Source organism: Mastigoproctus giganteus, chromosome 4 (assembly GCF_048544385.1).
Source record: "Mastigoproctus giganteus isolate SK-2022 chromosome 4, ASM4854438v1, whole genome shotgun sequence".
NCBI lineage: Eukaryota > Metazoa > Arthropoda > Arachnida > Uropygi > Thelyphonidae > Mastigoproctus > Mastigoproctus giganteus.
The window spans coordinates 110,311,808-110,337,375 of NC_143578.1; the positions used below are offsets into that span (position 1 = coordinate 110,311,808).

Sequence of the window (25,568 nt, forward strand, 5' to 3'; positions counted from 1 at the left end):
TGGAGCCCCTGCCCATTATAGCGGATATGTTCGTAACTACCTGGATGTCAAATTTGTTCAACAGTGGATCGGACGTAGTGGTCCTGTGCATTGGCCTGCTCGGTCACCCGACCTATCATGTCTTGATTTTTATTTCTGGGGTCATATGAAATCGCTAGTTTATGACATCCCTGTTGACAATGCTGAGGAGCTGGTTGCAAGAATCGCAGTAGCTGCCGAAGAAATTCGAAATTCGCCTGGAGTATTCCAGAATGTTCGGATGTCCATGCGTCGGAGATGTGAGGCGTGCATTGTAGCCCGTGGAAGAAACTTCGAACACTTACTTTAATCCATGTACCTTTTGCTTCTTTTCATGTATTATTAAAGCGATTTCTCACTTAGGTCTCTTTTCTTTATGGTGCTTCTGTGTACAACACCGCTTCAGGAAAGCATTTCTGACCCCACATTGCTATATGATTTCGAGTTGTCAGGATGTACCCTACCCCTCTTAGAAGTTCTGAAACGTTTAACTGAAACACCCTGTATATTGATATATTAATAATAAGAGGGTGGGAAGGGTAGTAGAATTAATAAAACTATTGAAAAGCTGGTAGATGGAGATGTGAATTATAAAATATGCCAAAACTGGTAGGAGAAAGATAGAAGAAAAAGGAAGAATTGAAGGTGGAAGATAGATAGAAAGAATGAGAATATCCTATATCATATTAGCATTAGTAGGGCATATGATGCAAGAAAGCAAGCTTACATAGCATCAGCCAAAAATAAAATAAAATAAACACCCTTCCCATTTCACCCATCCATTCACTACAAATGTTTCTCTAGTTCTGCTTTGAACTTATTTAGGTTGCTGACCTCCACTGCAACAGATGGAAATTTGTTCCAAACATCAACCACCTGCTGGCTAAAGGTGAATTTCCACACATCTATTCTACAATTGTCTTTCCTCAATTTGAATTTATGCCCCCTCAGGAGAGTAATTTGAGAAAGAGAAAGAATCTCATCAGCATTAAGCTTGCTCAATCCGTTCAAGTCGTTATATACCTCAATTAGATCACCTCACAGGTGTCTAGTTTCCAAAAGCTGCAATTTGCAGAACTTAAGCCTTTCTTGGTAACACCAAACTTTTGTTCCGCTCACCAATCTCGTTGCCCTTCTCTGTACTTGTTCCAGAAGATCTACATCTTTCCTGAAATTACGTCTCCACACCTGTATACAGTACTCAAGGTATGGCCTGACCATTGCCTTATACAAGGGGGGGCAATCACCCCCTTATTCATGCTAGCAAAATTTCTGAATATCATTGACAAGACACTTATTTACTTGCACCTTTTTGCACTGCTCAGAAAACTTCATATCTGTCTGCACAATTACTCCCAGTTCCATTTCATTCTCCATAACATGAGCGTAGTACCACCCAGTTTATACGTTACCCTGTATTTACTGTTACCCACATGCAGTACTCTACATTTCTCAATGTTAAGCTTCAGTTGTCACCTCTCAGCCTATCTTCTCAACTTTTAGAGATCCTGTTGCAGCAGCGTACTATCATTACTGTCATTAACAACCCTACCAACCTTCGTATCGTCTGCAAACTTAGACATTAACCCTGATATACCTTCATCAATATCATCGATAAATACCAAAAACAACAATGGGCCCAACACTGAACCCTCGGGGACTCCACTAATAACGTTAGTCCCTGAAGAAAAGTGTCCATTGATAACCAGTCTCTGTCTTCTCCAACTCAATCATCCTTTTATCCCTTACAGCAATTTGCCATTAATTTCATACTTCTCCAATGTGTACAGTGGTCGTCCATGTGCCACAGTATCAAAAGCTTTCCTAAAATCCAAGTACTGTAAGACCCCCATATCTCCTGGGGATACGTTCCAAGACCTACTGTGGATGGCTGAAACCGCGGAGATAAGCGAACACCTGCTGACCCCATATAAAGTGAAATTTTCTTGTACATACATACCTATAATAAAGTTTAATTGATAAATTAAACACACAGTAAGACATTACCAACATTAAATGTGGTAATAATAAGGTACAGCAGACTCTCGTCTTACTGGGGTTGGGACACTTCAAGGCTCCAAAAAAAAAACAGAAATCATAAAATTCAAGTAATAACTAAAGGTATAAACAGATATTTTGCAAGTTGTAGATAGGCAACAAGAAATGGCATTACAATTTGCTATTGGGAGATTTGTGTACATATTACTATCTTGCAACCCCCGCTGTCTTCACACCCACAGCTGAAAACAGAAAAAGGGGGGGAGGACAAATTTTGTTTTATAAAGTTATGTCAGGGATGTCAGAATTTTTTTTTTTTTATAGTAACTATTTATTTATTTTATTTTATTATTTTTTTGTTTAGAAATCATGAAAATGATGGGCAAACACAAGAGTTGTGCTTTCAAATTAAACAAAAACTTGAAATTACTCAAAAGTTTGAAAATGGTGTATCCGTTAAATCTCTAAAGAACCATTATAATGTTGGTGTCCAAACCATTCGAAACATTGTAAAAAAAAAGGGAAACTATTCGATTTAAAATCAACATCATAAAAAATAAAGGCAAGCATCGTATTGGACACGCAAGTAGTATGTGTTAAGATTTTTCATTTTTTTTCCTGCGGGTAACTGAATCAGCGGATACGGGGGGCACAACTATATATGATATTAAAATTATCCTTTCATTCAATTCCTTTGTGACCACATCATAGTACATTTGTCAATGTACTATGATGTGCATTTGAACATTTGACAAATGTTCAAATTTGTCAGACAAGACTGTCCATTAACAAACCCATGCTGGGTTTGAACTATAACTGCAGTCTTGTCTAGATGCATTGTTTCTTTAACGAGTGACTCCATTATTTTCCCTGGAACAGAAGTGAAACTAACAAGTCTGTAATTACTCCTGTCACCTTTTATATCCCCCCCCCTTTGTGAATTGGAGATACATTCACACATCTCCAGTCTATGAGGACCTCACCTGACTCCAAGAAAGCTTTCATAATTATGGCTAAGGGTTTGCTTACTTCCTTTGCTGCCTCCTTTAATATAACTGGATAGATCCCATCCACCCCAGGTGCCTTCGTATGTTTAACTTCAACAATTTTTCCTCCACTTTCCCTCAGTTTTTACAAAATCACTTAGCTCACTGTTAGAGTTTGATAAACTTCTGGGATTCCCTCCTTGAATAACTCCTCATGTGTGAATGTAGATGCAAAATAGTCATTCAGTTTATAAGCTACCTGAGTATAATCATCGATAGCAATCCATCTGTATTAAATGAACCAATCTGAATCATCCCTTTCCTTCTAGAGTTTACCTAAGTAAAGAACTCTGGTGTTTTTCTTTGCATCCTTTGCTAAAGATTTCTTGTAATCGCCTTTGCCTGCATAACCTCATTTTTACTTACTTGATTACAGACTAGCTTATATCTGCCGTAGGTTTCTGTGTCTCTCCCATGCATCCCATGCATGTTTTTTTCTCTGCCACGAGACCCCTGGTAGCTCACATCTGGTGAGTATGGGCTTGGCACACCCAAGGTTCTGAGCTGAATATCATCATTCTTCTCCTCCTCGGTGATTCCCTTTTATTTCTCTCAGGGTAGTTCAGAAATATTTTTTTTGGCTGGTGCGGCATAAGCCTCAGGCTTCCTTGCACCATATGGCTAATAATAATAATTCATCTGATATCCATTTAGGCCTAAACCTGTACAGTATTTCTTAGTTGGTATATAAAGCCTAGTAGCCTCCAAGATTAATTCCCTAAAGGCTTCCCATTTAGAATTCACCATTGGTAACATCATCAGTTGATCCCAATGTATAGAATTTAGAAATTCTCCGAGACCACTGTAATCACCTTTATGAAAGCAAAAACTCGTTACCTTACCCATGAGTGTACTTACATCTTTAAGTAAATCACATATCAGTACACCCTGATATCCGTAGTGGTTCCTCCTTTATCTGCAGATTCTTAACACATGAAGAATCACTGCTGATAATCAGCTCAAGAGTATTACTCCCTCTTGTTGCCTGTCAAATAGGTTGCTGAAGAAAACAGTCATCCAATAAATCCACAAAAGTCTTGCTTGTGTGCGATTGACCAAACCACAAGTTCCAGTTAATAATCGCAAAGTGAAAATCTCCCGTTATAAGACATTCTGATTTACTGGCCCACTCTGTTTCTCTGCACAGCTCTTTGTTGTACGCAGAGTTCTTAGGCCTATAACACACACACCTACTCATTTTCCATTTCCCAGTGTCACACCACAATGACTCAACTTTGCATTGTCTACCAATGTCAATTGTGTGCACTTCATTAGATTTACGTGTTTCTTAACTAACACTATAACCCTTACAGTCCTGTCTGTCCCCAAATTCCAATTCTGCACTGCTTATATCTGTGTGGCAACAGGTCTCTGATATCCCAACAATATCCCCTTTTGATATCTTGACAAGCACTTCAAATTCATCAAATTTATTTACTTAAACTCCTACCATTGGTGTACATGCAAGTATACATACACCTATTCTTACTCTCAGTTACCTCCTAACATAACCCATGTATTTGCTTGTTCCATGATAATTCCCAGCAGCCCTTAAAATCTCCAGTTCCTCGCTTTGCAGGTTGCTGCTCATTCCAATAGAAACAGCGCAAGAATCTCTTTAAACTCTGTCTGTTGTTACTGTTAATCTATTAGTCTGTGAATCCCCCCCCCATGCTAGCAGTTTTCCGACACACCTAACACTGCCTCAATAGCACACCAAATATTCTTGCACCATTTCTATTTAAGTGTATCCCATCCCTGTAGAAACAGTCTCTCCTGTTAACAAGCACAGACAACGCTGAGAAAATTTCTACCCCATGAGCCCTGTGCAGTCTCTCCAGGGCCAAATTGATTGACAATCTTCTCATCATATATTACCTCCTATCATGTTGGGGCAGAATTGCAGACACTTTCAAATTTAACCCTAACTCATGACTCTTTTTCATCACGACCAACCTGTATTTGTTAAGTAAGTCCACAGATCTCCTACTCTTAATGTCATTACTGTCAGCATGTGCAATAGCACCGTTTGTGACCTTAAAAGATATCTGCTCTACAACATCAACCTTTGTCCCTGGCAGACATACGCTGGTCCTATTCCACGTATCCTTTTTGCACAATATACAAAGGGTACTAGGAAAGTTTTGCAATATGACGCAACAATGAATCACAGGAAGCTGCTTGTTGCTGCATGTTGAGACATGTTCATACGTGCATAGTAACCGCCGCGCCAAGTTGATGGGCTCAGTTATTCATTAGTAGTGAGAGTGTAAAGTGCTTGCGATGGCATCGTGGTCACGAAATGAGATAAGGACAGTTTTGCGGTATAATTTCGTGCGTGGTTTAACCATAGACCAGTGCTTAGAAGAAATGACTCTTGCACTAGATGATGATTGTCCACATCGTACAACGATATTCAGGTGGTATAGAGAATTCCAAAGGGGAAATTTCACTCTGGAGGATTCTGAGAGGCCGGGAAGGCCACGAACGTCAGTTACGGAGGAAAATGTTACTGCTGTGAGGAAAATGCTTGACGAAAACAGGCGAGTGACCTACCAACAGATAGAGGATACTTTGGGCCTAAATGCACCAGCAATTCGTTCGATTCTGCAAGATCATTTGCACGTGAAGAAACTTTGTTCTCTCTGGGTGCCGCATCAACTGACTGAAGAGCAGATGACACGACGTGTGACTTGGTGCTGGGAGATGTTAAAAAAGTTTGATAAGGGACAATCTCGGTATGTGAACAACATCGTGACAGGTGACGAGACTTGGCTGTACTATTACGATCTGCCGACCAAGGCTCAAAACAAAGTTTGGGTCTTTGATGATAACGACACACCCGTAATTGTCAGAAAATCCCGATCTGTAAAGAAGAAAATGATAGCTGTATTTTTCAAATCGAGTGGAATTGTGGAACGTGTCGTTTTGGACACGCAGAAGATAGTCACAGCTAAGTGGTATACTGAACAATGCCTGCCTAAAGTCATTATATCTATGAAGAACCTGCGGCCAAAGTCAAGAATGGACACCTGGTACCTCCATCACAATAATGCTCCAGCTCACCGTGCCAAAGCCTGCACCGAATATTTGACCACGACAGGACTGAAACTTCTCGAGCACCCTCCCTACAGTTCAGACCTTGCTCCCTGCGACTTTGCACTGTTCCCGCATGTGAAAATGAAGCTAAAAGGGAGGCGGTTTTCCAGTGATGAGGACCTTCTACGGGCTTGGGACAACGAGTGTGCTTTACTCCCTAGTGAAACTTGGCAGAACTGGTTTAAAGATTGGTTTCGGAGGATGGAGAGGTGTATTGAATGTAGAGGAAATTACTTTTAAAAAATTAAATAAACAAAGCTGTATTGCAAAACTTTCCTAGTACCCTTTGTATTTCCCATCTCCTTGACAATTGAGTCACCGACAATAACTAGCTCCTGTGGGACCAATGCATTCTGCTTTGAAGGTTTCCGCTATATTGCCTGATGGTCAAGTGCAAGCGCTTGCATTTATGTGGGTAGCTGAGAGCTTGAAGGGTTCCCCAATTGAAGTCCATTGAGGGCATGTACCCTGTCCTTCTCATAAAGGCTCCTAACAACGCTGAGTTGGCAACTAACTTCTTCATACTGCTTACATCGAGCACACACACAAAGACATCCTCTTGGCAACATCATTTCCGTGCCAAATATGATGAATTAAATTAAATTATAGGCTGAATTGGTAAGCCAATTAGAGGGAAGGTACTGTAAAGCAAATGTAATTAGTTGAATATATAAAGAAATAGCCAGCATCAGAGAAAGATAGAATAATTTAGTTGAACAGTCTAAATTGTTGCTCACTCAGTAAACATACAGTGGGTATTATCGGTCAGGAGTAGAAATTGAATCCCGTGAGAGATTGAAACCTTCCCGAAGTGGAGGGGGTAACCTAACCTTTTTTCTTTAGAATCACTTGTGGACTAGTGGATAAATTGTTTATTAAGATAAAAAAAAAAGGCAAAGGAAGCCCACACGAGAAGCACGGCAAACTTCGAAAATGTTTACCCATGAAACTACGTTGCGAACATTTTTTTATGATGCCAGGACTTCCAATATGACTCTGTTCATGATTCAATGTGATTTTAAAGAAAAAAGCTCAGGTTACCCCCCACTTCGGGAGGGTTTCAAGCTTCCGTGGGATTCAGCTTCTACTCCAGACTGATAACACCCACCGTCTGTTTACCGAGCAAGCAACAATACAAATGCTGTTACGGCAAAGTAATTTTACTGATAAATTTCATTGAACTTTTGCATGCTTCTTGTGCAGGCTTTCTTTACCTTAACCATTAAGATATATGATGCAAGAATGCAAGGCAAGCTTTTACAACTCAGCCAAAAAAAATACCTTCCCATTTTGCCCATCCTGTCACTCCAAATGTTTATCTAGTTCAGCCTTAAATTTATTTAAGCTGTCAAATTCCACAACAACAGATGGAAGTCTGTTTCAGCAATCAACTTCCTGCTGGCTAAAGGCAAACTTCCGCATATGTATTCTACAAATATATGTCTTTCTTCAATTTGAATCTATACCCCCCCCCCTCAGGTTCTTAGTCTAAGCAAGTGGAAGTATCCCGTCAGCATCGAGCCTTCTCAAACCATTGAAGGCCTTATACACCTCAATCAGATCACCTCACAGGTGCCTAGTCTTCAGATGCTGCAACTTGCAGAACTTAAGTCAGCTCATCTTTGGTATAGATGAGCTGACCACAGGAGACTCCTGGCATGAAAGTTGCCTGCTTCTAGGCTGTTAGGTGCATAAAGATGTAACTACCATCAAGGGTAAAGGGAAGGGTTTTTGTTTTTGTAAAAGTGACTACATTGGTCTCAGACAGTTTTTTAATTCTATACAGATGAATAACTGATGATGTTACCATTGGTGAATTCTAAATGGGAAGCCTTCAGGGACTTAATCTTGGAGGCTACTAGGCTTTTCATACCAACTAAGAAATACTGTTCAAGGTTCAGGCCTAAATGGATGTCAGATGAATTAATGAGGCTCATGGCAGAGTTGAAAATGCATGGGATGCATATAAATTATCAGGCGACTCAGAAGCCTACAGCAGATATAAGCTACTCCGTAATCTAGTCACAAAGGAGGTTAGGCAGGCAAAGGATGCAAAGAAAAACTGCAAAGAGTTCTTTACTTATGTAAACTCTAGAAGGAAGGGGATGAATCAGATTGGTCCACTTGACTTTGATGGTTCGACTATTGATGATCCCGCTCAAGTAGCTGATAAACTGAAATTAGTATTTTACATCTACATTCACACATGAGGAGTTATTCAAGGACAGGAATGCCAGAAGTTTATCAAACTCTAACAAGGAGCTAAGTCATTTTATAATAACTGAGAGCAAAGTGGACGAGAAATTGTTGAAGTTAAACATAAAAAAGGCACCTGGGGCAGATGGAATCTATCCAATTATAATGAAGGAGGTAGCAAGGGAGTAAGCAAACCTTTAGTCATAATTATGAGAGCATTCTTAGAGTCAGGGGAGGTCTGCATGGACTGGAGATGTGCAAATGCATCCCCAATTCACAAAGGTGGTGCAAACCGCGAACCAAATAATTATAGATCTGTTAGTTTAACTTCTATTAAAGGGAAAATAATGGAGTCACTGGTTAAAGAAGCATTATAGGATCATGTAGACAAGACTATAGTAATAGTTCAGACACAGCATGGGTTTGCTAAGAGGAAGTCTTGTCTGATAAATTTGATTGGATACTATGAGGTGGTCAAAAAGGAACTGGATGTAAAAAATAATTTTGATATCATATACTTGGATTTCAGGAAAGCTTTTGATACTGTTGCACCTGGAAGACTGCTGTTCAAATTGTAGCGGTATCCCATCAAGGGTGCTGCAATAGATAAAGGGATGGTTGAGGGGGGGGGGGAACGGCAGAGAGTGGTAATAAATGGATACTACTCTACGTGGACTGCCTTGCTTAGGCTCCTTCAAAATTATAATCACATCATAAATTTATTATTATTGAAGTTTCTTACATTCCTTCTTCAAAATAGAACCATCCAATTGTCCATAGGAAAGGAGATCTATAGTAGGCAAATACAAGCAGGAGTGCCACAAGGGGAGGGGGGATTCCTGTCTGGCATTCTTTTTATGGCTATAACTTACCCATTGATACACAAGAGAACAGATATATTATCATATGCCGATGGATCGAAGCTTTTAACAAAAATAAATTTGGCTGACAAAGCGATAGATACTACAACAACCATCAACAAGACCTTATCGGAAATACAGCAGTACCTCACAAGATTTAACTTGCAAATTAATCCTGAAAAATCCGCTATTGTGATTTTCTCACTGAAACCGATACGAACAATAATTCAGCCTGTGATTGAAGGAGTTTTGATCCCCCGCATCAAAAAGAGATCTGGGTGTGATATTTGACCGAATACTAAAATTCCATATTCATATAGAAGAGCTCCGTGCCAAGTTCAATAGGAAATGGTGGATTTCCAAGCCGCACTGGCTACTTATTCAGAACAGAAATTTGAATAAAATGTATATCAGAACGACGATTTTCGAAGGAATGCTGTATGGAGTATAGTTGTGGTGCTCAGCAGCAAACATAACTATTAAACCTTCCAAAAATGCCGCAGAATACTGGCTCCTGAAGTGGTCTACCCGGAAGTGTCATCTCCCACCACAGCAGCACACAACACCAATAGCCAAAGCACTGAATTTAACTAGATTTTCAGCCTTAATCCATGAAAGAAGACTAATCTGTACCATCAAAATGATCGCTGGGATAATCTCAGTGCCCAACGTTTGGGACACCATGTGTTGGCTGATCCCCAAACCAGCTCTCTGCTCCACTCCCAAACTTATTGCTCTCTCTTCGAGGCTACATCTTAAAGATTGTTTCCTCTCTTACCTGAAGCTTTATCTAGTTTAACTCCTGGGTGCCGACATATATAAAATCTTAGAGGACAAGAAGTATAGATGTCTCATCTTAGATCCACACGTTTCCACAGCCATCAACTGATCTGAGATCATTCTGGCTTGATAACAGTCTCACTGAAAACCTAACTGAAGAAAACTATCTTTTATTATTATTTGTAATTTGACGTATTATTATAATTTTTTAAGTTAATATAATCTTCTTGATGTTATTAACACGTATTTGTTCTTTACTCGTATTTAAGCTTTGTACTTACTCTGTATTACATATTCGGTGAGAAGGTATCTCTGCCGCTGCTTATTAACCCCTGATTTAGTGCCATGAAGAGTTTTTAAAGTTAGCATACATGCGTATACCTATGAACCTTACAATAAGAATCATATTTAATTATTTTTGTTATTAGTGAAGTCCCCCAAGGTTCGGTGCTGGGCCTGTTATTGTTTTGTGTATTTATCAGTGATATCAATGAAGGTATATCAGACTTAATGTCCAAGTTTTCAGAAGATACAAAAGTTAGCAGGGTTGTTAATGACAGTAAAGACAGCATGCTACTGCAACAGGATCTAGAAAAGTTAGGCAGATGGGCTGAGAAGTGGCAACTGAAGTTTAACATTGACAAATGCAAAGTACTGCATAGAGTAGCAGTAACCCCAGAGAAATGTACCAAATGGATACTGTTACACTCAGGGTAGTGAATAATTAAAGAGACTTGGGGGTAATTGTGCAGTCAGTTATGAAGTTTTCTGAGCAGTACAGACTGGTTGCCTGAGCAGGTCATGGAGTTTTGTCAATGATATATAGTAGCAGAGACAAGGAGGTGATTATCTCTTTATATAAGGCAATGGTCAGGCCATACCTTCAGTACTGCATACAGGTCTGGAGGCCTCATTTTAGGAAGGATGTATTTCTGGAACGAGTTGTTTGTTATTTGGTTTTTAGGAGCATTGGCAACTAAGGCAATATTGCTCTGGGGATATGCGGTGGTCATTCCCTGACCTTTCCACATCCTCCATATTTGGTGGTCATGGGCTCGAACCCCGGTCTAATCAAGAAGTATGTGCTATGCACTTCTGCTCCTGCCCACCTGGCTATGGAAGCACCCTGGATGGAGTACATAGAAGGGCAACAACATTGGTGAGAGGAGAAAAGTGGTGCACTTACGAAAAAAGGCTTAAGTTCTGCAAGTTGCAGCATCTGGAGACCAGGCTCCTGTGAGGTGATCTGATCGAGGTGTATAAGGCCTAGAATGGTTTGAGCAGGCTCAATGCTGACGGGATACTTCCGCTTGCTCAGATTAAGAACCTGAGGGAGCATAGATTCAAATTTAAGAAAGGCAGTTGTAGAATAGATGTGCGGAAGTTTGGATTTAGCCAGCATGTAGTTGATTGCTGGAACAGACTTCTATCTGTTGTTGTGGAAGTTGATAGCTTAAATAAATTTGAGGCTGAACTAGACAAACATTTGGAGTGACTGAATGGGTGAAATGGGAAGGTTTTTTTTTTTTATTTTTTTGGCTGATGCTGTAAAAGCTTGCTTTCTTGCATCATATGCCTGAACTAATGCTGTAATCATTTTTTCTTTCTCCTTAAGCTATGTTTTAATGATTTGGTTTTGCACAATGAGGTGTTGATTAGACTTCTCAACATCTGTCCATGCCTTTCAAATTCCAGAACCATCTTTCTGGACTCTCCATTACCCTCCTTCCTAATAAACTCCATCAGTGCAATCATTAGGGTTGTCTGGAAGGGGGGGGGGGATTACTTAAATGAGCTGGGGAGTGATTACTTAATTGTTGACCATCCATGGCTTCTCGGAATGGTGTAGATTCCTGATATAAGGTGGGTGCCGGCTGAATTGATTGGTCCTCTAGTCTTTTAAGACATACTGACTTGGTTTATGGGATTTACAGTTCTCCATGTTAAGGTTAGAATAAAGTAACAATATACAAGTTCAGTGTTTGTGGCAATAGGGAAAAGTTTGATTTTTGTGGCTGATGCTAAGCTTGCTTGCTTGTATTATTTGCCACTCCCAATACTAAATAACATCAGCATATCTGATCCATATCTAGTTTCTGAAAGTCACCAGAGCAGTAGTTCTCTCTTTTGAATCTTTCATAGAGCTGTCTGCCATAAGTGTTGAGAGAAGATTTCTTATACTTAATCCAAATGACTGTATATGAATTTTGCCTTCAAATTTGAAGCACCCAGGTTCCAAAGCCAGGTATTAATTTAATTATCATTGAATTAGACAGTAACTTATTTGTTTGCATAATTTTAACTCTTCATCCTAGTTTTTACTATTTTTATAACTTCTCTCACTGTAATGTTCATGAACACACCTTCTATATCCAGACATATCATGATAGTGTTGTTAAAAATTTCTTTTTTTATTGATGTTAATGTAATTGTTTAATCTAATGTAAACTGCATTTTTCTTTTCTGAAAGTTTGTACCCCCACAGTTTTGATATTTGTAAGTACCTTCTTTGCTCTTCGTTAATTTGGAACATTCAGATTTCTTTAATTCTTTGTTTATTTAATTTAATGATGTATTTTTTTCTAAAGTGTCCATTCTACCAGTTCTCCTTAATTTTTCATTTTTAGAACTCTGTCCTTTGGCATGTTTAGAGGTTACTGAAATGTGATGTCCCATGATTGTTTCCATCTCCTTATGTTCCTAATGTGATTGAGCCCCAGGAGATGATATATTCTTTTTTCATTCATATATTTATTTGAATTCCTTCATTTATCTTTTAACACAAGGTTGTCTCAGCAAGTTATGTGTACTTTCATGTGGTTCAAAGATTCATTAATTAATTGAATGCAGAGCAGTATTATGTGAGTAGATAAAAAGTTTGTATAAGGAAGCATTAGAAAATTGGTTAAGGTTGAATTTATACTGAGGCAGGGATGAACCTTGTTACCACTGCTATTTATAATTTTGCTCCTCTTAATTCCCTTTTGTAAGTTAAATCCTTGTCATTGTGTATTAATCTTATGTCTGAGCATGGAAAGCACCTGAGATTTGAAGTAGAACTAAATTTCCTCTCTAATGCCTAAACAAAATAGAATTGTCTTGATCGATAGATTTTCCCAGTTCTTTCTTTTTGTTTACTTAATACTTACAATCTTGATATTTTTCAGCAGTTTTAAGGCAAAAAGTATAAAAGTGAAACCATTTGTAATCTTTAAATTCTTTTTTATTTCTTTTAACTAATCATTTATCTGGTAACTGTTGTTTTAAAGTTATGCTGAGCTCTTTAGCCTCTGTATTTTACTATTAGAACGTGTCATTGTCTGTTCAAGGATTGTAATTTTTTGTTTTCTGTTTATTTCATTATTTATTTTGCATTTTTTTTTCGCTTTACATGTTTTCTTACCAGTCTTTACAGAATTACTTAATATATTTTTCTGTGCGTTTTTTTTTTTTTTTTTTGTAATATCTTAAATAAGACTGTCTCTGTTAAAATTTGTACATGGTTTGTAAAAGTCCACCCTGGTCATACTATACAGATTTTCATGGGAGAAAGAATGTGTATTATTTTTTCTTGAAAATTAATAAACATTCATTTTTTATTTAAATATAAGTTACTGAAAATTCTGTGGAGGAGATGTAAAATTAAAATGTTAATAATATTGAGCTGTTAAATAGTGGCTTAAGAAATTCCTTAAGATGAATTTCTTAATAATTGAGATAAACGTTGACAATTTGACAAGAAATTAGACACTATCCAATTTATTGTCAAAAATAAAAGTGATTAATGTTTGAGAGAGAGAGAATCAAGTAAAAGTTAGAGGATAAACTAAATATTGTTATGTGCATCATGACATGATCATTATTCTTAACAGTTTGAGGTTAAGCTTGTGTTTGCAGGCTGGCCACTAGATAGTCCACCAAACTGAAGCTTTTGTTAACTCTTTGTGGGGTGGGGCATCCAAATCAGCTAGTGTATAATCTCATTGCATTTACTCTTCCACATTATGTCAAGGAGCTGGGTATATCTTGCTGTGCGTGTACATCATATCCAAAAATTTAATTGATTCATACAGCATGTTCCCACATCGACATTTACTCTATCTACTGAATGCATCATAGGCAAACTAATGAATGTCACGGAAGATGAATTGATGTAGGAACTGTGAAAGGAAGAAGTCATATAGGCTAAATGTATCATGATCAGGAAAGATGGCTTATTCCCACATGTAACATTAGCCTGGCATTCTGTACACTTACTTTAACATCTGATCTTAAAGCTGGTTACTTGACTCCAAAATCCATTCAAATGCTACAAGTGGCAAAATTTTTTCTGCCCAAACTTTGTTCCAAAGCATATATTTAAACAAACTGTGGTGCTCAAACTGCAAAGGCCTACTCTAAATCCGATGCTCTGGAAACTAGGAAAAAAATTTCAAAGTACAGAGTAAAGTGAGAATTGCCTACCGAGAGGCAAAAATGGCAAATAATACACATATGCAGCAGCAACCCAAATATATATCAGTCAAACAGAAATGCAAAGTGAAGGATCAGTTACCCCAAACATTTGCTTTGCAGATCGGGTCAACACAATTCTTGTCTTCCTGAGAACAGTCCCCTAAGAACATAAAGCAGTAGAGAGCCAACAGTATTCAGTTCCAGTTCTGCCAACCGCACGACACATCTTGACATATGCTATAAAATTGAAAACACCAGTTCCATCTAACAAGGCAAACAATAATTCATTAATGAACATGGATTTTGATGACAAATGCTAACACAGCTGAACCAATTCTAGATAATTCAAAAGATGACACGTACACTAGACATATAGCCTCTCCAAGAAAGAAAATTAATCTCAATTGCAATAAACAGTCTGAGAGCTTAAAAAGCAGGTAGAATCATCCTCTTCTAGTAAAACTAAATAATGCATCATATCATACATTGAAACTCTTGGAGGCTTTTGCAGCAACATAAATGACATATATGAGTTGATTAGTATTAGTGGCATGTGATGCAATGAGCTTATGGAGCATCAGCCAAAAAAAAAAAAAAAAAAAAAATTGCACACAACCATTCTCTCTAAATTTTTGTCCAGTTCCTCCTTAAATTTATTTAACCTATCAACTTCCGCAACGACAGAGGGAAGTTTGTTCCATGCAATTAACCACCCGCTGGCTAAAGGCAAATTTCTGCACATCTATTCTACATCATCTGTCTTTCCTTAATTTTAATTTATGCCCCCTTAGGTTTGTAATCTGAACGAGTGGAAGAATTCCATCAGAATTCAGCGTGCTCAACCCATTCAAGGCCCTAAACACCTCAATCAGATCACTGTGCAGGTGCCTAGTCTCCAGCCACTGCAATTTGCAGAACTTAAGCCTCTCTTGGTAAGAGGATCCTTTCCTTCCCCTCTCCAATCTCCTTGCCCTTCTCTGTACACACTCAAGCAAATCGACATCCTTCCTAAAATGAGGCCTCCAGACCTGTACGCAGTACTCAAGGCGTGGCCTGACCATTGCCTTATATAGAGGGGAAAATCACCACCTTTTCCCTGCTAGCAAAATTCCTATATATCATTGACAAATCCCCATGACCTGCCCTGGCAGCCTGTCTGCATTGCTCAGAAAACTTCATATCTGACTTCACAATTACTCCCAAGTCTTTTTCATTTTCTACCACCTTAAGTGTAGTACCACATTCTTAAGTTGGTACGTTTCTCTGGGGTTACTTCTACCCATATACAGTACTTTGCATTTGTCAAGTTTAAACTTCAGTTGCCACTTCTCAGTATCATCCACAAACTAAGCCTGATATACCTTCATCAATATCATTGATAAATATATAGAACAACAGTGGACCCAACACCGAACCCTGTGGGACTCCACTAATAACATTAGTCCACAAAAAAGCAGCACCCATTGATTACCACCCTCTGTCTTCTCCCACTCAACCATCCTTTTATCCATTGTAGCAACTTACCCGTAATAACATTCTGCTGCAATTTGTACGGATAGATGTGCGGAAGTTTGCCTTTAGCCAGTGGGTGGTTGAATGCTGGAACGAACTTCCATCTGGCGTGGGCATTGTCATCCTATATGCATCTGCTTACCAAACACAAATTTAACATCTCAATTAGCTCCCCCCCCCCATTAAATATTATTCCCTGTGTGTCCCTTATAAATACATACCTCCTCAAACTTCCTCAGAAGCTGTTGCAATATGTACAGTGATTGGTATTGACAACACTTGCTTTGATATAACATCGAGCCAACCATCCATGTACAGTTCATGAATTGCATTCACCATCTCCTCTCTCTCTTTTTTATGTGACTAATGGATGTCATCTATTATGAGTTTATCCTTCCCAGATTGGAGACAACATTGAAATGCTACTTGACAAGCAGCATTTCACTCTATTGAAAGAGTTTCACCCACTTTCATTCATTTTCCTTAATGCTGATGGGATTCTTCCTCTTGCTTAGAATAATCGCCCAAGAGGGCATAAATTCAAATTGAGGAAAGACAGTTGTAGGTAGATGTGCGGAAGTTTGCCTTTTGCCAGCGGGTGGTTGATTGCTGGAACAAACTTCCATCTGTCATAGAAATTGATAGCTTAAATAGATTCAAGACAGAACTAGACAAACATTTGGAGCAAGTGGATGGGTGAATGAGAAGGTTTTTTTTTTTTTTTTTTAGCTGATGCTATATCAGCTTGCTTTCTTGCATCATGTGCCTTTACTAATGCTAATTCTGACTTATATTGACAGAATTAGCATGATAAAAAAAGACATATCATGTCTAAGTTATCGGATGATACAAAAATTGGTAGGATGATTAATACATGAATCAAGGTGTACTACTGGAACAACACCTATAAAAATTTGACTGGAAAGTGATAGTTGAGGTTTAAATTTGATAAATGCAAGTTATTGAATATGGAGCATCAGTAAATACAGAATAACATACCAATTACAGAATTGTAATTGATATGTGCATTGCAGACTTTTAATGCTTTTCATGAGTTTTTCAATACTCACCTCATTGTACCTGCTATCAGGTACAATGAGGAGAGTGTCCCATTATATAAGGCAATGGCTTTGCTGCATCTCAAATACTGCATACAGGTCTCCTAGCCTGATTTTAGATGAATATAATCTATTGGAATGGGTGCAGAGAAGGGCAAGACTATTACTCACAGTCTCAAAAGTGCATTCTTACCAATAAAGACTTCAGTTCTGTAAAGTGCAAGATTTGGAAATCTGCACATGTTGAGAGAGAGAATTGAATGGATAGAATTTGAATGGATTGAGTGAAGTAAATGCTGATGGCTTCCTTATGCTCTCCCAGAAAACACATGTAAGGAGGCATAAATTTAAACTGAGAAATTGCTGTTGTACAACAGACATGTGAAAATTTCCTTTCAACCAGAGAGTAATTGATCATTGGAACAAACTTCTATTTTGTTTTGTTGTTGAAGTGCACAGTTTGAAATTTAAATTTAAGGAGAAGGAGATATATCGTTAGAAGGCAGATGGGTGATAAGGAAAAGTTTGTGTTTTTTTTGCTGATGATATATCCTTGCTTCCTTGCAACATTTTCTACTATTACTACTAATCTTGTCAATATCAGCCTTTCTGGCTATTAGCCAGAAAGGCAAAAACAAGAACTCTATATGGGTGGCATATCTCAGTTGAAAAGTGCATCACAACATTACCATTGTTCCCCCAAATAATGTTTTCCCTGGTTTCTGAAATCCTCAATGATATTGTCAAAAATCCATGCACCATCTTTTTATTTAGATGTATTTTACAAGTCTACCATGACAGTATAGTGATTTTGCTACTTTTACTCATTTGGTGAGGTTTAGATTAGAGTCCCAGTATAGAATAGAGAATTTCTAAAGGCATCTTTAATCAGGGCTGTACTTAGCCATCTCATGCTGGCAGTATTATTCACAATTTCCACACAGACGTCACCACACAGCATATGCAAATCACTCCACTAACAGACATGTTTATAAGCAATGTTGCAATATGGTTTAAGTCAGTGATGTGCCCAAATCCAACAAAAAGAACATCTCTAGAAAATACATCCTTTCTACCATCTAGGACAGAGAAATATGCTACTAACTCTGAGAAATGAATATGATTTTTCTTGAATTCCCTGTGTTGTGAGCTCCTATGGGCATGTTGTCATCCCAGAGTATAAACAGAAAGTTTATTTATTTATTTCCTCCCAAAATATATAGCCATACGATGTTCTTGTCCTTCAAGTTTTGAGTTGTTTCAAAAGGTTTTCCACCTATACTCTCTGCTGTTATTCCTGGGCCAAAAATTGTGATATAACTTGCAGAATTTTTCAGCATGCTCCTGTGTTTTATCAAACAAATTGTCAGTTTTTGCTAAATATCATCAATGCTTACTGAATAATAATGCTCTCTCTATCCCCAAATTCCCATTGAAACTAACAATTTGTTGGTAAATTTATGTTTTAGTCTACCTAGAAAACATTTTCTCATTTCCTTTGCAGTGGAATCTTTACAATAAAACTAAATCCTCCTGATCCACTGCAGTATTCATTTGACTATTCTATTCTATTTATATTCTATTCTAAGGGCCAGATTTGGGGAGCATCACATGGTAGATGAGGTAATGTTACCAGTTCAAATAGAGACAAAATTTGGGTCCCTGACAAATCCTCAGTTTTATTAGTGTCTAGGGCATATACTACTAGTTTCCTCACTGACTCAATTTCAATTAGTAATGCACCAATATTAATTTTAAGATCAGTACACTCCTTGCATCAGCAACAAAGAAAGGAATTATTATTTCAGTTAGGATTGTCTGCTTAACTGACATTAGAATACATGCCACAGGCTGAGCCGACCGGGCTAGCCAGGTAGGTAAAGTGCCTGCCTGGCAACCCAAAGGTCGCGGGTTCGATTCCTGCCTCGGGCTTGGATCACAGTAAAATGCAAAAACTTTGGGCGGTGCAATATGGCCATAGAAGCTGATGCGCCAACAACTAACAAAAAAAAAAAAAAAAAAAAGCCATAGGCTGTACAAGCAGTGTACTTATAATCACACATGAATTGATTAGGGTATTCCCTAATCAATTCATGTGGTCATCCCAGAGTATAAACACATCTCTTGACAGTGTGTTTGAATTGAGTCTTGTAGCTGCCATTATTAAGATAAGAATTAAACTTAATAAGATAATTAATTTAAAGAATTAGAAGAATTAGTTTTACAAGGTAAAAATTAAAGTTTTGAAATATTACACAATTTCTTAACAAAATTATCAAAATTAAATATATAAAATTACAGAAATTAAATTTAAATTATATTGAATAAATTAAGCAAAAATAAAAATTAATCTATTGAAGTCTTAAGCAAAGTCACTTAAAATTCTTCATAACACAATTCACCAGGTGGTGAATTATATTATGGAGGATTTTAAGTCTGCAGAACTATCTGAAAATGTGAGATCCTTCTGTGACTTCCAATCACCTTCCATTAATTTAACATTAATTTAATTGAAGAGTTCATAAAAAAAGTCAAAATTCATATTATAAACTTTGTTGAATGTTTTTTTTTTTTTTTTTTTTTTTGTACTATGTATAATCACACTAAGTATTATTTGAGAATGAAACAATGTGAACTCTTTACAATATTTTCATTGCAAACTCTTTTTGAATTTCTGAGCAGGATTCTATCAAGTAGCTGATTGGTATTGGTTAGTATATTGGACTTGCTAACAATATTTTTCTCAGTTTAAAAAGTAAGCTTAAATTTCCCTCTCTCTTATTGTGTTACTGTTTAAAAAACACTCTTTCAGAATGTCAGATACTTTAAAATCTTCCTTTTTTTAAACACACTGAAATCTTTTTTTAATATAACATACAATCCTGGAAAAACACAACCTTAATGGAATATGCATTTATGTATAATAAACACATGCATTTTTTTTAATTGCTATTTTTAATTCCAGAATTTGAAAATGACACTCACTTGTAATAAAATGGAGAGAGAGAAAGAATGATGCTTTACTAACCGTTAATCATTTAATCAGTATAAAATTTTTTAAAATATGAAATTAATTTCTATCGTGTGTGTAAAAATAATGTATCGGTCAGCTTCTTTTATGTTAATTATATTTTAAACTTCAGAATTAATATTATGTACTTTTTGTAACAGTTATCTGTGCTCAAGGACTGATAGCAAAAGATAAGAGTGGGACTAGTGATCCATATGTTACAGTTCAAGTAGGAAAAACAAAAAAACGCACACGCACAATGCCTCAAGATTTAAATCCTGTGTGGAATGAAAAGTTCTATTTGTAAGTATTTCGATGATCTTTCTAAAAATCATTTCACGAAAAAATATATTCAAGCTAATTATTGTAATTATATTGCAATTGCAAGGGTTATCCCAAAAGGAATACGCACTGCACACATGCTCTTTACTCCATATGCCTGTGTGACTGACATTTATGAGAATAATAATTTGAAGTTTAACTTCAACATTAGTATGCTTGAAACAGATTCAAGCATTGACTGTTTGTATAACAGCTTTTAAAAATAGATTGGATTACTTTAAAAAATTGATCAGATCAGATCAGATTTTTTATCAAAATGAAACTTTACATGGTTGAACTCCAACATAAATTTATGAATGGTTGTGGGAAGTGTTGATGAGTTAGCAATAGATCGAAGCACAATTTCACATCAGTTTCAAAGGTTTCACCAAAGTCATACTAGTGTTAAAGACAAGCAATGTTGAGGTAGATAGAGAACATCTATGGCAACACATCAACAGTTGTTGCTACCTATTTTTGAGAAAGACAGAGAGATGGTATGGCCTGTGAAGAAATAGCCAACAAATCTGGAATACTGAAATCATTTTTTGGCCCAATGGATCCAAATTTGCTGTCAGATGTACCACAATCAAAGAATGTAAACACTGCTATGCAGTTTTTACATTCTTTGCCAATTACCAATTTTACATTACCAATTAGAATGTTAAGATTTATTAAAATGCATTGTGCCATTGGTGACATGTGACTTTGAGCCTGAGCTAAAATTACAGTCAGCTCAGTGAAAACATCCATCTTCACCACCCTCTCTAAATGTCACAGCAACAATCAAAGGTGAAAAAAAATGGGCATTGTGGTCAACAATTATGTGGACATTATTACCACCGAGCATGTGCCACTTGGAAAATTAGTAACTGGAGACCACAATCCAACATTTCTTTTTCAGAAATTAAGCCCGAAAATTCGTCAGAAGTGGCCTCAGATGTTGGAAGGTGGTGTGATCATACTGCATGACAATTGAGATATTTTTTTCAACAAGATGTATAATAAAGCTATCGTATTGTCCTTCTTCAGCTCTCTTTCTACAGAGAATAATGGTATCTTTGAATGCAGAGATTCTATTATGAACCATGAAAAGTGTTATGTTTTTAGCTTGAAGTGATAGATTCAGTGCATTCAGTTTGTCAGATATATCAGCAAGGTATTCAACCCCATTGTGAATTATAATCACTAGACATAAAGTCAATGAATCTCTGCAGGATTTTATGAATTTATCTCAAATTACCTGAGGCTTCAGCTTTACAATCAATAAGTAACATCACAATTTCAGACCGTAATTCAGAGAATCTCATCACCACTTTCTTGGCACATTATAGCCTTAGTTGCCCATGCACCATAAAAACCAAACCAAACCATCAGCACTTTACTTCAACTCAGGCAGTCGTATTGCAGCAATTTCATCATGCGATGAAATTGCTGCCAATTTCATCGCAAATCTGCCAGAAAAGCCTTGTATTTAAGTTACTAGATTTTAACATTATATTAGTGTGTCTTAAAAATATCTTTCAGTTTTGTAGGAATGTTTTTCGCAGCTGGATTTTTGATGTTGAGTATACAGTGATTACTTGAACTGGAAAGATGTGCCACTTCCTTGATTCTCTTAAAAACACCTGAAATGGGACCCTGCATAGTCTAAGCACCGTCAGTACAGACATCAGTACACTTCTTCCAGTGGCGCTTCTGTAGCCAGGTGGGCAGGAGCAGCAGTGCATAGCACACGCTTCTTGATTAGACCGGGGTTCGAGGCCGTGACCACCAAATATGGAGGATGCGGAAAGGTCAGGGAATGACCACTGCATATTCCTGGAGCAATATGGCCTTAGTTGCTAATGCTCCTAAAAACCAAATAACAACAACTTCTTCCAGTCAAGTTTATGAACACAAAGCTGTAAAATTTTTCAAAAATATCAGCCCCTGTTGTAGTTCTTTTCAAATCGTCACAGATAGAATGCCTTTGCATAGCTCACCATTGAACCGGCATCGGAAAAAACTAACAGCACAACAAAGCTACTGACATCAGGGTTCTCATCGATTTACAAGGTAAAATAAGGTGACAACTTAAGTCAGTGACCGTGTTCATTGAGAAAATCAGCTGAGCAAAGTAAAATTCTTCTTTTTACAGTGGCATTAGAAAGCGTCACCTGTTTATTTTTTTCTGATTCGTTAGGTCCAAATATTGTCTCGCACAGGTCAATAGCACGTGGCATTATCAAATTTTCACTAATAGTGTGGGCCTCTCTCTTTGACAAGCAATGCAATAGCTCACCACTTTCAGTGAGGCTTCTAATATTTTTTTTTTTTTTTTTTTTTGTAATATATTTTCTCTTCAAAATAAGAAATGGGCTTACCATTCAAGTCTCGATGATTTCTTTCAAAATGTCTCATCAACAGAGGGAGTTTGATACAGTTATTGCTGAGTTTCTATTCACATAAACACAGAGGGATTTGATTCTGCTCATCACCAGAATAATACAACAGTATTCATTTTGATAATGTTGGTTTTTTTTTTTTTTTGGTTTTTTTTTCCCTTATCTGGAGCTGATTTGCTCATAGACAGGTTTGGAGAATGGCCACGATTGCACTCACCACTTGATCTGTCATGATGAGGTGTTCTCAACTCACTTTTGCATCTGTTCTGAGGATGTTTTGTTTTCTCGGTTGAATCTAATTTTCTCTTTCTTCCTCTTACTAAAAATTTATCCATGATTGGATGGTGTGAAATAAAAATTAAAGGTAGTTACACAAAAAACCACCTCATTGCTCCAGCACAAACTCACAACACAAAGATTTCTGAGACTCATATTTACAGTAAATCCATATTTTTAAGAGAGTAAAATAGTTAAAAATTGCTGGTATGTTCACTTTGATATATTCTGTATTCAGTTGCCTAGTAATTTTTGTAAACAATAGGGCTTGTCACTGAATAATTACTGTAAACACCCAGTTTTGTCCCCTCAGCTGGAGATGCAATAAAAGAGGATTTCAGTGGAATACTAGTTGCTGTACATTAGTGACAAAGCATATTTTTGCACGTGACATCCTTTCGTTAACTAGAAGTTACACTTAGGTTAGCAAAAACTACTAAGTGCTAAACTAGACAAGAATATACATGAACTGACAACTGATTTATTGAGAAATCATATGACTTCACTTCTGCACTATGATAGGCTCCACAGTTTGGTTTTGAACTTGATTTAGATTTCTCAAAACATTTCTCATGTTGTGAGAACAATAACTAGTTCCTGTGGGACCAGCACATTCTGCCTTGGAAATTGCCACTGTATTGCCTGATGCCCAGGAGTGAGCTGTGCTGTTGAGTTGGGCAGCTATAAGCTTAATGTCCCTCATATTAATTTCTTTGAAAGCATCTACCCTACACGTCAAACTCTGATAGACACCCATCAGAACACTGAGTTCATGGCTAATTTCTTTAAACTCTAGGCACCTAGCACAAACAGTGGCATCCTCCTTGACTAGATCATGTCCTGTTCCAGAAATGTTCTCAAACATTTCCCATTTCGCACATTTTTTGAGACTGTGATGCATTGGAGAATAGCCCCCCTTCATTTCTCCCCCGAGCCACAGCACATACGCTAATCTGTGCACATTGCTTCACAGCTCTCCTGGAAGACCACTATACAAATTGGATCAGTGTGGCATTAAGGGCAAGTTGCTGCTATGGATAAATGGATAGTGGAGTGGGAGAAGACAGAGTGGTAATCAGTGGACACTGCTCTTCGTGGGCTAATGTTATTACGCAGTCCCCCACGGTTCGGTATTGACCTCATTGTGGTTTTCTCTCTTTATCAATAAGATATATCAGGCTAAATGTCCAAGGTTGCAGATGATATGAAGGTTGGCAGGATTGTTAATGACAGTAAGCTATTGTGAATGGATATAGAAAAGTTGGACAGATGGGCTGATTGGTGGAAACTGAAGTTTAATATTGACAAATGCAAAGTACTGCATATTGGTAGCAGTAATCCCAGAGTAACATACCAACTGTGTGGTACTACACTAAGGATAGGAGAGAATGAAAAAGGCCTGGTAGTAATTGTGCAGTCAGATACGAAGTTTTCTGAGAAGTGCAGACAGGCTGTCAGAGCAGCTGATGGGGTCTTGTCAATGATATTCAGGAATTTTGCTAGCAGGGATAAGGAGGTGATTGTCCCATTGTATAAGGCAGTGGTCAGGCCCCACCTTGAGTACTGCATACAGGTCTGGAGGCCTCATTTTAGAAAGGATGTAAAGCTGCTGGAACGAGTACAGAGAAGAGAAGAGCAGCAAGATTGGTGAGGGGAATGAAGGTGTGCTCTTATGAAGAAAGGCTTAAGTTCTGCAAATAGCAGTGTCTGGAGACTAGGCACCTGTAAGGTGATCTGATTGAGGTGTATAAGGCTTTGAATGGTTGAGCAGGCTCAATGCTGATGGAATTCTTCCTTTTGCTCAGATTATGAACCTGAGGGGGCATAAATTCAAACTGCTGGAAAAGAGTTGTAGAATATATGTGCAGAAATTTGCCTTTAGCCAGTGGTTCATTGATTTCTGGAACAGACTTCAATCTGTTCTTGTGGAAGTTGATAGTCTAAATAAGTTCAAGGAAGTACTGGACAAACTTTTGGAGAGAATGGATGGGTAAAATGGGATTTTTTTTGGTTGGCTGATTCGATATAAGTTTGCTTTCTTGCATCATATTAGCCTAGGCTAATACGTGTCAGACTGCCAACCACCCATTCGATATTCTCATCTAAGAGCTACAAGTGGATTTAAATATTATGGAAGACAAGGTTCTCCTTTCACCAAGGCAATCACTTTCATCCTGAAATGTTCACATATCAACATATGACTTCCCCTAAGAATTGGAGAAAGGCTGATGATCTGCCTTTGTTCTATCTGCAACTGTATTCAGCACATCTGAACACTGACTTCTTGCCAATTTATACAAATCATTTGAAGTCAGAATTATCTGTGAGATCTGCTGCTATCTTTGAAGACAATATTATATCCAAGTAGATTCCAAGAATGAGGCAAGTACAGCCTCATCTGTACAGCCACATGCCAAAAAATTAGCTTGTATAATAAGAACTTCTTAATACTGCTAATGTGTTCAGAGGATTTTAGTGCTTTATAAGCTTTGTCAATGGTATGATATTCAATTTACTCAGTGCTATCCTTGTTTAGCAGATGACCTATACTC

The 25,568-nt window shown here is 37.5% G+C and overlaps 1 protein-coding gene across 1 annotated transcript in view; it reads left to right on the forward strand.

Annotated features, from left to right (window-relative positions):
• The window catches only part of unc-13 (protein unc13 homolog), a 1,321,962-nt gene that overhangs the window by 691,631 nt on the left and 604,763 nt on the right, over positions 1–25,568 (forward strand). Inside the window, exon 19 of the mRNA XM_090372343.1 lies at positions 20,194–20,335. Coding sequence (XP_090228469.1) covers positions 20,194–20,335 — 142 coding nt within the window. The remainder of the gene's footprint in view (positions 1–20,193; positions 20,336–25,568) is intronic.